The 13,279-nt window shown below is 46.1% G+C and overlaps 1 protein-coding gene across 1 annotated transcript in view; it reads left to right on the top strand.

Annotated features, from left to right (window-relative positions):
- Nucleotides 1-13,279, top strand: part of CPNE9 (copine family member 9) — a 513,553-nt gene that overhangs the window by 450,635 nt on the left and 49,639 nt on the right. The window contains exons 16-17 of the mRNA XM_089654338.1: nucleotides 2,610-2,656; nucleotides 11,783-11,964. Coding sequence (XP_089510464.1) covers nucleotides 2,610-2,656; nucleotides 11,783-11,964 — 229 coding nt within the window. The remainder of the gene's footprint in view (nucleotides 1-2,609; nucleotides 2,657-11,782; nucleotides 11,965-13,279) is intronic.

Raw genomic sequence — 13,279 nt, 5'->3', positions numbered from 1 at the left:
TCAATGCGCTCTGAAAAGGGTTATCAATGTGATAGCTCTCCTCTTCACTGCTAATCAGAGCTGGTATCTGGAGGAAGTGAGGCAGGGTGCCCTCTCAGATCATGTTTTCTGGCTACAACAGAGTAAAGACCTTGTTGGCCCCTGTGATGTCACTGGGGAAAAGCAAAGGATTTTTTTGCCTACCTCTGTCCTTCAGAATTTAGGGGGGCAGACTGTAACCAGTGGGAGTAGAAGATCCTCGGTGCCAGTGGAAGTAGACAATGTCTCAGGCTTGGCGATCAGTGGGGGTAAAAAAATTACATAGCGCCTGTGGTCAGTAGGAGGAGGAATAGTACCCCATCCTTGATAACAGTGGGAGGAATGGTGCCCCATCATTAGGATTAGTGGGAGAAATGGTGCCCCATAATTTTTATTAGGAGGCTAAATAGTGCCTCATCTTTGGAATTAGGAGGAATGTTGCCCCATCATTAGAATGGGAGAATAGTGCTCCATCATTGGTATTAGTATTTATTTCAGGTACTTATATAGCGCCATTAATTTGCACAGCGCTTCACATATATATTGTACATTCACATCAGTCCCTAACCCTCAAGGGGTGTACAATCTAAGGTCCCTAACTCACATTCATACATACACATACTAGGGACAATTTAGACAGGATCCAATTAACCTAGCAGCATGTCTTTGGAGTGTGGGAGGAAACCGGAGCACCCGGAGGAAACCCACGCATGCACAGGGAGAACATGCAAACTCCAGGCAGGAGGTGCCGTGGCTGGGATTTGAACCAACGACCTGAGTACTGCCAGGCGGAAGTGCTAACCATTTAGCCACTGTGCTGCCGTGGAAATAGTGTCCCATCATTGGTATTAGTGGGAGGAATAATGTCCCATCATTGAGATTAGTGGGAGGAATGGTGCCCCATCATTTTTATTAGGGAGATGAATAGTGCCTCATTATTGGAATTAGTGAGAGGAATAGTGTTCCATCATTTGTATTAGTGGGAGGAATAGTGCCCTACCATTGGTATTAGTGGGAGGAATAGTGCCCCGCCATTGGTATTATTGGGAGGAATAGTGCCCCATCATTGGTATTATTTGGAGTAATAGTTCCCCATCATTGGTATGATTTAGAGGAATAGTGCCCCTTTATTGGTATTTTTGGGAGGAATAGTGGCCCATCATTGCTAATAGTGGGAGGAATAGTACCCCATCATTGGAATTAGTGGGAGGAATAGTGTGAGAAATAGTGTTCCATCATTGGTATTAGTGGGAGGAATAGTGCCCTACTTTTGGTATTTGTGGGAAGAATAGTGCCTCATGATTGGTATTATTGGGAGGAATAGTGACCCATCATTGGTATTATTTGGAGTAATAGTTCCCCATCATTGGTATGATTTGGAGGAATAGTGTCCCTTCATTGGTATTTGTGGGAGGAATAGTGGCCCATCATTGGTAAAAGTGGAAGAATAGTGCCCCATGATTGGTATAGTGAAAGAAATAGTGCCCCATCATTGTAAATACTGGGAGTAATACTTCCCCATCATTGATATGAGTCAGAGGAATAGTGTCCCTTCATTAGTATTTGTGGAAGGAATAATGGCCCATCATTAGTAACAGTGGGAGGAAAGGTATCCCACTTTTCATAATAGTGGGAGGAATGGTGCCCCACCATTGGTATTAGTGGGAGGAATATTTCCCCATCATTGGTATTATTTGAAGTAATAGTTCCCCATCATTGGTATGAGTTGGAGGAATAGGATCCCTTCATTGGGGTAAGTTAAGTGGGTGGAATGGCGCCCCATCGTTTGTATTAGTGAAAGGAATAGAGCCCCATTGTTGGTGTCAGTCAGAAGAATGGTTCCTCATCCTTACTATCAGTGGGGGTAATGGTGCCACATCATTGATGTCAGTAGGAGGAATAGTGCCCCATCATTGGTATGAGTTGGAGTTATAGGATCCCTTCATTGGGGTAAGTAGGTGGAATGGCGCCCCATCGTTTGTATTAGTGAAAGGAATAGAGCCCCATTGTTGGTGTCAGTCAGAAGAATGATTCCTCATCCCTACTATCAGTGGGGGTAATGGTGCCACATCATTGATGTCAGTAGGAGGAATAGTGCCCCATTGTTGGTGTCAATGGGAGAAATAGTGCCTGATATCAGTGGAAGGAATAGTGCCCAATGGGGGAGGATAAAGGCAAGCAAAATGTGGTATCCATCCCGTGGGCCACAGTTTAAAGACCAATGCTTAGGATCGATACTGCTGGGATTGTGAAAGGATGGACTTGAGGGACATGTGTCCTTTTTTTTAACTTGTTAACTAAATAACTCTATAAGCGGGAGCATGAATCATGTTACGGCTTGTAATCCCGCCGTGGCTACCAGTACACTATACAGCGAAGAGCAATCTGTTCAGTGAGGCTCTGCCAGCTGAAGTTCATTTAATACACTATAGAGGAGTCCCATACTTCTATCTATCATTGAAATTACATTCAGGGAGTAGCAGGGGAGAACCTGGCAAATTATCCAGCCGTCACATCACAGATAGTACACGAGGTGGGAGAAGAATCCGCAATTACTTTTACTTGTTTCTTTTTTTTTTTTTTTCTTCTAGGACGCAATTAAACTTCACAGTTGCCATTGATTTCACAGCTTCGAACGGTGAGTGTGATGAAGTATTTTTTTTTTCCCTCTCTCTTACCTCCCTGCAACTTTCTCCCATTATTCCAATTAATTGCAGGAGTCTCATGGCCGTGAAAGCAACAAGGATCTGAGCGAAGGGAGGGGTTGGGGGGGGGTTGCTATGAAAACACGAAGATGCAGGTTGCCCATAGAGGTTAAGTTCACTATCAGGCTGCACAGATGCTGCCTGTTCTGCTCGGCGCTTAATGAGGCTGCGAGATTCACTCCCGTCCGCGAGGCAGCGGAGTTTATTTGTAGAGGCTGCGCTGCTGTAAAGGGAAAATGTTTATCGTTCCCGAGCCTTAAAGCTGAACATACAGCTAACAGATGAAATACAGTGGGGCAAAAAAGTATTTAGTCAGCCACCAATTGTGCAAGTTCTCCCACTTAAAAAGATGAGAGAGGCCTGTAATTGGCATCATAGGTAGACCTCAACTTTGAGAGACAAAATGAGAAAGAAAATCCAGACAATCACATTGGCTGATTTGGAAAGAATTTATTTGCAAATTATGGTGGAAAATAAGTATTTGGTCCATATCAAAAGTTCATCTCAATACTTTGTTATATATCCTTTGTTGGCAATGACAGAGGTCAAACGTTTCCTGGAAGTCTTCACAAGGTTGCACACACTGTTGCTGGTATGTTGGCCCATTCCTCCATGCAGATCTCCTCTAGAGCAGTGATGTTTTGGGGCTGTCGCTGGGCAACACGGACTTTCAACTCCCTCCAAAGGTTTTCTATGGGATTGAGATCTGGAGACTGGCTAGGCCACTCCAGGACCTTGAAATGCTTCTTACGAAGCCACTCCTTCGTTGCCCGGGTGGTATGTTTGGGATCATTGTCATGTTGGAAGACCCAGCCACGTTTCATCTTCAATGCCCTTGCTGATGGAAGGAGGTTTGCACTCAAAATCTCACGATACATGGCCCCATTCATTCTGTCCTGTACATGGATCAGTCGTCCTGGTCGCTTTGCGGAGAAACAGCCCCAAAGCATGATGTTGCCACTTCCATGCTTCACAGTAGGTATGGTGTTCTTTGGATGCAACTCAGCATTCTCTCTCCTCCCAAACACGACAAGTTGTGTTTCTACCAAACAGTTCTATTTTGGTTTCATCTGACCATATGACATTCTCCCAATCCTCTTCTGGATCATCCAAATGCTCTCTAGCAAACTTCAGACGGGCCCAGACATGTACTGGCTTAAGCAGGGGGACACGTCTGACACTGCAGGATCTGTGTCCATGGCGGCGTAGTGTGCTACTGATGGTAGCATTTGTTACGTTGGTCCCAGCTCTCTGCAGGTCATTCACTAGGTCCCCCCGTGTGGTCCTGGGATTTTTGCTCACCATTCTTGAGATCATTTTGACCCCACGGGGTGAGATCTTGCGTGGAGCCCCAGATCGAGGGAGATTATCAGTGGTCTTGTATGCCTTCCATTTTCTAATTATTGCTCCCACAGTTGATTTGTTCACACCAAGCTGCTTGCCTATTGCAGATTCAGTCTTCCCAGCCTGGTGCAGGTCTACAATTTTGTTTCTGGTGTCCTTCGACAGCTCTTTGGTCTTCACCATAGTGGAGTTTGGAGTGTGACTGTTTGAGGTTGTGGACAGGTGTCTTTTATACTGATAACAAGTTCAAACAGGTGCCATTGATACAGATAATGAGTGCAGGACAGAGGAGCCCCTTAAAGAAGAAGGTCCAGGTCTGTGAGAGCCAGAAATCTTGCTTGTTTGTAGGTGACCAAATACTTATTTTCCACCATAATTTGCAAATAAATTCTTTCCAAATCAGCCAATGTGATTGTCTGGATTTGGATTTTTTTTCTCATTTTGTCTCTCATAGTTGAGGTCTACCTATGATACCAATTACAGGCCTCTCTCATCTTTTTAAGTGGGAGAACTTGCACAATTGGTGGCTGACTAAATACTTTTTTGTCCCACTGTACATATATGGGTTTTGCTTTTTTTTTTTTGTATTCTTGTCCAACCAGTCCTGAGATTTACACAACTCTGCCGCACAGCTCTGCCAGGCAGGGCAGAAGACCTGATTTTTTTTTCTGCTACAGTTAAAGTTGTAGCAAACAAAAAAAAAAAAGTTGGGCCCCTGCGGCATAAAATCATAATGCGCTGGTATGCGAAGCTGCTGCTGGGGCGTCCACCGTCACCCAGGCTTCCTTCTAGGCTTCCACCATTTGAAGGGCCGAGCTGCGATGAAGTCACAGCACAGAGCACTAAATAGACTGCACTCTCCATTCAGAGTTTGGTGCGCATACTCCAGTAATGTCACCGGCCGCTACTAAAGTAAATATCTCCCAAGCAGTGCGCATTTAGGAGATAGTTACTGTACCTACAGGCAGGCCAGGACTGGGACAAAAAATAGGCCCCGGCATTTTAGACTGAGCAGTCCCAAGCCTGGGGACCCCCCTCTTCCCTTGGAGCCCAGTGGTGTAATGCGAGGGCCCAATTACAAGAGCAACCTTTGTGACCCTGGTAGTTCCACCACTAGTGTCAGTAGGTTTTTATTTTTTTTTTTACACTTTTTTTAGGAGTCCCTTTTGGGGGGCTTGGGAGAGGGAGAGAGGGAGGGAGAGAGATGGAAAGAATGAGAGAGGGAGAGATGGAAAGAAAGAATGAGAGAGAAAGTAAGACAGATGGAAAGAAAGAGAGAGCGAGAGAAGGAAAGAAAGAAAGAGAGAAAGAAAGAGAGAAGGAGAGAAAGGAGAGAAAGAAAGAATGAGAGAGGAGAGAAGGAAAGAATGAGAGAAAGAAAAAGGAGAGAAGGAAAGAATGAGAGAGAGAGAGAGAGAGAAGGAAAGAGAAGGAAAGAATGAGGGAAGGAAAGAGAAAAGGAAAGAATGAGAGAGAAGGAAAGAATGAGAGAGAGAGAAGGAAAGAGAGAAGAGAGGAGAGAAGGAAAGAGAGGAGAGAAGGAAAGAGAGGAGAGAAGGAAGGAGAGGAGAGAAGGAAAGCGAGAATGAGAGAAGGAAAGAAAGAATGAGAGAGGAGAGAGACTTCCAGGGTGTGTGGGAGGGTCAGACACAGGAGGAGAGGGTGGAAGGAGGAGGGGCAGAACCAACTTTCTCTCTCCTCTTCAATCTGTGGTGGTGGGTGAACTGTCATCACTGGCTCTGAGCTGTGAGAGAGATACTCTCTCACAGCTCAGAGCCCCGGGGGACAGTCTATCCTGACAGAGATAGGGATGGGAGGGGGGGCAGCCACTGGGGGAGTATACAGGAGCCCGGGGCAGTAGGAGATGGATAGGAGGGGCAGCCAAGCAGCACATAGAGGGACTGGTCTGTGTATTTCTCTCCTGCCGCCATTGAATGCCTACAGGAGGGAGAAGAGGAGAAGCAGACATTCAGTGGCTGAGAGAGTGAAATGCATGGACTGGTTCCTCTATGTATCGCCCATTGGCTGAGACAGCAAGTGGAGCCATTGGCTCCCGCTGCTGTCAATCGCAGTCAGTCAGCCAAAGAGAGAGGGGAGCGGGGCAAAGCCAAAGCTCCGTGTGTGAATGGACACACGGAATAGTTGGTGTCCCCATAGCAAGCTGCTTGCTGTGGGAGCACCTAACAGCAGGGAGGAGCCAGGAGAGCCTGTGGGGGGACCCGAGAACAGGAGGATCCGGGCTGCTCTATGCAAAACCACTGCACACAGCAGGTAAGTACAGACATGTTTGTTATTTTACAAAAAAAAATATGAAACTTTCAGAATTGCTTTAACCGCTTCCCCGCCGCCCTTGAGTAGAACTACTGCTACAGGGGAAAAATCACGTGTATATATACATGATATGCATTCCTGAGTAGGGGGTGTGGCTGCACATGTGCTGCCCTACCCACACTTCCAATGGTGGCTACAGTTGTCAATCACCGGGTCCCAGACGGATATTCCCTGCTGGCACTTGGCGATTGCTGAGTAAGGCTGGCCATACATGGGTTAATTTCCAAATGATTTTTCGTTCGAAAATTGGACCTAAGGATAATCGACCAATTTTTGCTCTGTTATGGCAATGGCACCAGCCGATTTTTGGTTGGCACCATCGGATTACAGAACAAACAACATTTTCGATTGAAAAATCATACGGAATTCCCATACAATTGGCCTGCTTAACACTGACAGGGGACAGACTTCTTCCATTTAAAGAGGAAATATATGAAAGCACACTTTGGGCCAGTTTTGTACAATAAGTCATTAAACTCTGACCTTCACCTTGTGGCATTGTTTGCTAGTTTACATTAAAATTTTGTTGAATTTGATTACCTTGTTCTATGGGTTTTGGTTTTTAAAGGAAAGCTGAATATTTAACCCTCGCCTATAGTTCTTTCTGAACACTGCAGTCATTTAGCATTTGCAGCTGCTGTGACGGGTGGATTTGCTAAGAGCTGACAGTTGCTCAGCTGTCAGTAACCAGGCTCAGTGGTTTGCAAGCTTCTCTAGGCGCGCACAGCTGGGAAACCTGCTGTGTGTCTGCATATCATCAGATCACAAATTGTTCATTATTTGCAACCTTTTGTGTTCAAAGTGTTTAAAGATGAACTCTGGGCAGATTAAAAAAACGTATGAAGGACAAACCCAACCCTCTATCAAGGATCAGGGGTCTGCTTTAAACCTTAAGGCTACATTCGCACAGAAGACTAGCACTGGGGCAAATGACAGCGTGTCAGGAATCGGCAGCAAAGATGGCCACGTCTGCGTAGCTACCAGGGGCAGACTGACAACTCATGGGGCCCCCGTGCAACAGGGGATCATGGGGCCCCTGTGTCCTTGCCCAAGCTCAAAAAAGCCTATGAAAAAGGTACCAGGGGCATCTCATGGGGCCCCCTACTGACCCCGGGCCCTCGGGCGGTGCCCGAGTTTCCAAATTGCCAGTCCGCCCCTGGTCATTACAGCGATCACATTGTATAGAGCTGCTCAGATTGGCTCTGTACACTGTGTCATTGAACAGTTCAGTTCACACAGGCTGCGGGAGGGTGATTTCTGCAGTGCCATTTGTTGGCAAGCTAAATTAACTGCCAATTCCCACCCAGCGTCTTCTTCAGATAGGGTACATGTATACCTGTAGCTACCAGGGGCGGACTGACAACTCATGGGGCCCCCGGCCAATAGGGGATCATGGGGCCCCTGTGTCCTTGCCCAAACTCAAAAAAGCCTATGAAAAAGTTACCAGGGGCATCTCATGGGGCCCCCTACTGACCCCGGGCGCTTGGGCAGTGCCCGAGTCTCTAAATGGTCAGTCCGCCCCTGGTAGCTACACAAGGATACTGAGACCAAACCCCATATATTTAATAAAGTGAATTTATTAATAGTAGTGGCTAAATGGTTAGCATTTCTGCCTAGCAGCACTAGGGTCATTGATTTGAATCCCAACCACGGCTCTACCTGCATGGTTATTGCATGTTCTCCCTGTGCCTGTGTGGGTTTCCTCCGGCTACTCCGGTTTCCTCGAACACTCCAAAGACATGCTGGTAGGTTAATTGGCTCCTGTCTAAATTGGCCCTATACAGTATATCTGAGTTAGGGACCTTTGATTGTATGCTCCTTGAGGACGAGGACTAATGTGAATGTTCAATAAATGTAAAGCGTTGAGCAAATTGGCAGCGCTATATAAGTACCTGTAATAAATAATGAAAAAAAAATAGTAAAACAAAAGACACAAACATCAGCAAACATAAAGATATAAGTGAACCAAAAACCCAGAGACAACATGCCTAAATAAATAATAGAAATCCTAACTATCGAACTAACTATATTCAATTTTTATAAATGGGGAAGAAAGCAAGGTAAAACTGGAGGTGCAGAGAACATACAGTCATGGCCGAAATTGTTGGCACCCTTGATATTTCTCCAGGAAATCATGTATTTCTCACGAAACGTATTGCATTAACACATGTTTTGCTATACACATGTTTATTCCCTTTGTGTGTATTGGGACAAAACAAAAAAAGGGAGGAAAGAAAGCAAATTCGACATAATGTCACACAAACCTCCAAAAATGGGCTGGACAAAAGTATTGGCACCCTTTCACAACTGCGGATAAATAAGAATGTTACAAGCATGTGATGCTCCTGTAAACTCACCTGGGGCAAGTAACAGGTGTGGGCAATATAGAAATCACACCTGAAAGCAGATAAAAAGGAGAGACGTTCACTTAACCTTTGCATTGTGTGTCTGTCTGTGCCACACTAAGCATGGACAACAGAAAGAGGAGACGAGAACTGTCTGAGGACCTGAGAACCAAAATTGTGGCAAAATATCAACAATCTCAAGGTTACAAGTCCATCTCCAGAGAACTAGATTTGCCTTTGTCCACAGTGCGCAACATTATCAAGAAGTTTGCAACCCATGGCACTGTAGCTAATCTCCCTGGTCGTGGACGGATGAGGAAAATTGATGAAAGATTGCAACGCAGAATAGTCCGGATGGTGGATAAGCAGCCCCAAACATGTTCCAAAGACATTCAAGCTGTCCTGCAGGCTCAGGGAGCATCAGTGTCAGCGCGAACTATCCGTCGACATTTAAATGAAATGAAACGCTATGGCAGGAGACCCAGGAGGACCCCACTGCTGACACAGAGACATAAAAAAGCAAGACTACAGTTTGCCAAAATGTACTTGAGTAAGCCAAAAGCCTTCTGGGAAAACGTCTTGTGGACAGATGAGACCAAGATAGAGCTTTTCGGTAAAGCACATCATTCTACTGTTTACCGAAAACGGAATGAGGCCTACAAAGAACAAAACACAGTACCTACGGTAAAATATGGTGGAGGTTCAATGATGTTTTGGGGTTGTTTTGCTGCCTCTGGCACTGGGTGCCTTGACTGTGTGCAAGGCATCATGAAATCTGAGGATTACCAAAGGATTTTGGGTCGCACTGTAGGGCCCAGTGTCAGAAAGCTGGGTTTGCGTCCAAGATCCTGGGTCTTCCAGCAGGACAATGACCCCAAACATACGTCAAAAAGCACTCAGAAATGGATGGCAAAGAAGCGCTGGAGAGTTCTGAAGTGGCCAGCAATGAGCCCAGATCTAAATCCCATTGAACACCTGTGGAGAGATCTTAAAATTGCTGTTGGGAAAAGGTGTCCTTCCAATAAGAGAGACCTGGAGCTGTTTGCAAAGGAAGAGTGGTCCAAAATTCCGGGTGAGAGGTGTCAGAAGCTTATTGATGGTTATAGGAAGCGACTGATTTCAGTTATGTTTTCCAAAGGGTGTGCAACCAAATATTAAGTTAAGGGTGCCAATACTTTTGTCCAGCCCATTTTTGGGGTTTTGTGTGACATTATGTCATATTTGCTTTTCTGCCTCTGTTTTATATTTGTTCCAATACATACAAAGGGAATAAACATGTGTATAGCAAAACATGTGTTAATGCAATACCTTTTTTGTGTGAAATACTTGATTTTCAGGAAAAATATCAAGGGTGCCAACAATTTCGGCCATGACTGTATATGAAGGGGCATCCAAGACTGGGGTCAGGAACAAGGGGAAATAGGAACAAGGCAGCAGGGTTCAGGGTATAAGTACAGGGCAAGAGCCCGGTCAAGAGCGGTCACAGGATAAACAGCTAGCAGTATCTGGCAGCAAAGCAAAATACTGGAGCAAGGTGTAACAGACGAAGAGGGACTAAATACCCTCCCAGCACCAGGTGCAGCAGATTACTGGGATCTGCTGGCTGCTGGAAGACACCTGCTGGTGGACACTGAAACTACAAATTTCCTCTCTGGGAAGCACAGTGCCACCAGCAGGTGATCCAGGTCCTGACACAGCAGCAGGAATTTACTGATTCCTGCAGCTGTTTACGCCGCCTGTGAGCTGCTAGCTGCGTCTGCTGAGCCCTGTACACTTCAGTGACAGATTGGTAGCTGCAGCTATCTGTGGCTGTACCCTCAGCTAGCGATTAACTGTGGTGATCGCTGCTGGACAGGATTTTGTGTGCGTCCAGCAGCAATCACTGCAGGTAATCAATGGCTGGGTGAACAGCAATGGATAGCTGCTGCCACCTGTTGTTGAAGTGTACAGGGCTCAGCAGCCACAGCTAGTAGCTCACAGGTGGCAGAAACAGCTGCAGGAATCTGCAGATTCCTATTGTTGTCATTCGCACCAACGCTAGTCACCTGTGAGAATGTAGCCTTGTATAGGATCAGGGTTGGGTTTGTTTTACATATGTAGTTTTAGGCTCCATTCACACTTATGCAACTTGTCATGCGACTGTGGGGTCCAAAATCGCATGAAAAGTAGGTCCCTCATGTTTCCCAATGAGTACCATTCATATCATATCCATCCCGTACTACATCACTGACCTAATATCCAAGTACCGCCCAACACGCACACTCCGCTCCTCACAAGACCTCCTTCTCTCTAGTTCCCTGGTTTCCTCCTCCCATGCCCGCCTCCAGGACTTCTCCAGGGTGTCACCCATCCTCTGGAACTCCCTGCCCCAACCCATCAGATTATCACCTACTCTCCTCTCCTTTAGGCGCACCCTGAAAACCCATCTCTTCAGGGAAGCCTACCCCACCCTCTGCTAACTTGCCGACCTCCTCCACTCTTCCTACCACCCCAACCCCCACAGCTATCTCCTCCTGTGCCACCATCACCTCCCTCCTAGATCGTAAGCTCGAAAGAGCAGGGCCCTCGATCCCCTCATGTTTTGCATTGTATTGGTATTGTTCTGTCACAATTTCTGTCCCCCTTTGTAATGTACAGCACTGAGCGAACTATTGGCGCTTTATAAATACTGTATAATAATAATATCTGTGCGACTTCAAGTGGAATAGAAGATTCCTTTATTAGCTGGGAGCAGGATAGGCTTCCCCGAAGAGAGAGGTTTGCAGAGATCGCCTAAAAGTGTAGGCGATAGTAACTTGTGGTAGAGAGTTCCAGAGGATGGGGGAAGCTCTGGAAAAGTCCTGGAGATGCAAACCCTTTTACAGATAAAACAGCTTTTATATACGTATTTCAAATGTATTTCAACTGTGTTTTTAGCTGATTGCCTGGGGTTCAGATTTAAAATACTGACTCTTATACATTAGGGACTTTTTATGTCGGCTGCCTCTGTATTCTGCTCTTGCAGGAGCACTGACTGCTCTACATCTCTCCTCTCCCCAGGTAACCCCTCACAGCCCACCTCTCTCCACTACATGAACCCATACCAGCTGAACGCATATGGCATGGCACTGAAAGCTGTCGGAGAGATTATCCAGGACTATGACAGTGACAAACTATTCCCAGCATATGGGTTCGGTGCCAAGATCCCACCAGATGGCAAGATTTCCCATGAGTTCCCGCTGGTGCGTAAATGTCTTCTGACATATTTTCCTCAGTCTAGAGTTAACGTGACACAAAAATACTCCAATGCCGCTGACTTCACGCACAGGCTAAGGAACTGAAAGATTTTTTCCCTTCAAGAATTCGGAGGTTTACCGACTGCAGTAAGGCAAATTGGGAAGAATAAAAACTCACTGGCCAATCAAAATTCCTCACCCCTGATTTTATGAATTATTCCAAATAGATGAAGACTGAAATATTTGCTAAATATTACAGCACATCATTATTCTGCCACTTAACAGGCCAAATATATTATTCATCTGGTTGTAGCTTCTTTAAAGCAAACCTTTCATGAAACTCAGGGCGTGACTGAAACGTAGGCATTGCTATACAGGGGCAGCCTGAAATACAAGGGGCGCCATACAGGAGGTTCCTGGAACACAGGGAGTCCCATACAGGAGTGTGTCATACAGGGTTGCCAGAAACATAGGAGGTGCAATACAGGAGTTGCCTGAAATATAGGGGGTCATACAGGGGGTGACTGCAATATAAGAGGTGTCAGAAATACAGGCAGTCCCATACAGGGAATGTCTGAAATACAAGGGGTGCCAGAAATACAAGGGGTGCCATACAGGAGGTTCCTGGAATACAGGGAGTCCCATACAGGGGTGTGCCATACAGGGTTGCCAGAAACACAGAAGGTCCAATATAGGAGTTGCCTGAAATATAGGGAGTCCTACAGGGGGTGACTGAACATAGGGGGTCATACAGGGGGTGACTGAACTATAGGGGGTAACTGAAATATAAGATGTGTCAGAAATACAGGCAGTCCCATACAGGGAATGCCTAAAATACAAGGGGTGCCAGAAATACAAGGGGGTCGTATGCAGGGGATGCCTGAAATACAGAGAATTCCACACGGATGGGTGCCAGAAATACAGAGGGTGCCATACAGGGGGTGCTTGAAATACAGGGGTGCCTGAAACACAAGGGTTGCCATACCGGGAGTGTCAGAAATACTGGTGGTGCCATACAGAGGGTGCCAGGAGTACAGGGCGTTCCATAAATACAGGGGTGCCATACAGGAGTTGACAGAAATACAGAAGGTTCCTAAAATACAGGGGGGGCATACAGGGGGTGCTTGAAATACAGGGGATCCAATACAGAGGTTGCATGAAATACAGGGGGTGGCATACAGAGGGTGCCTGAAATACAGGGGATGCCATAGAGGGGGTGCCAGAAATTCTGAGGGTGGCATACAGGGAGTGTCTGAAATACAGTGGGTGCTTAAAATACAAGGGGGTGCCATACCAGGGGGTGTCAGAAATAAAAGTGGTG

Source organism: Staurois parvus, unplaced genomic scaffold (assembly GCF_062004578.1).
Source record: "Staurois parvus isolate SC_StPar_1 unplaced genomic scaffold, SC_StPar_1.0 ptg000757l, whole genome shotgun sequence".
In the NCBI taxonomy this organism is placed as follows: Eukaryota; Metazoa; Chordata; class Amphibia; order Anura; family Ranidae; genus Staurois; species Staurois parvus.
Note: the sequence above shows the minus strand (reverse complement) of the source record. Positions and strands in the feature narration are given on the sequence as shown.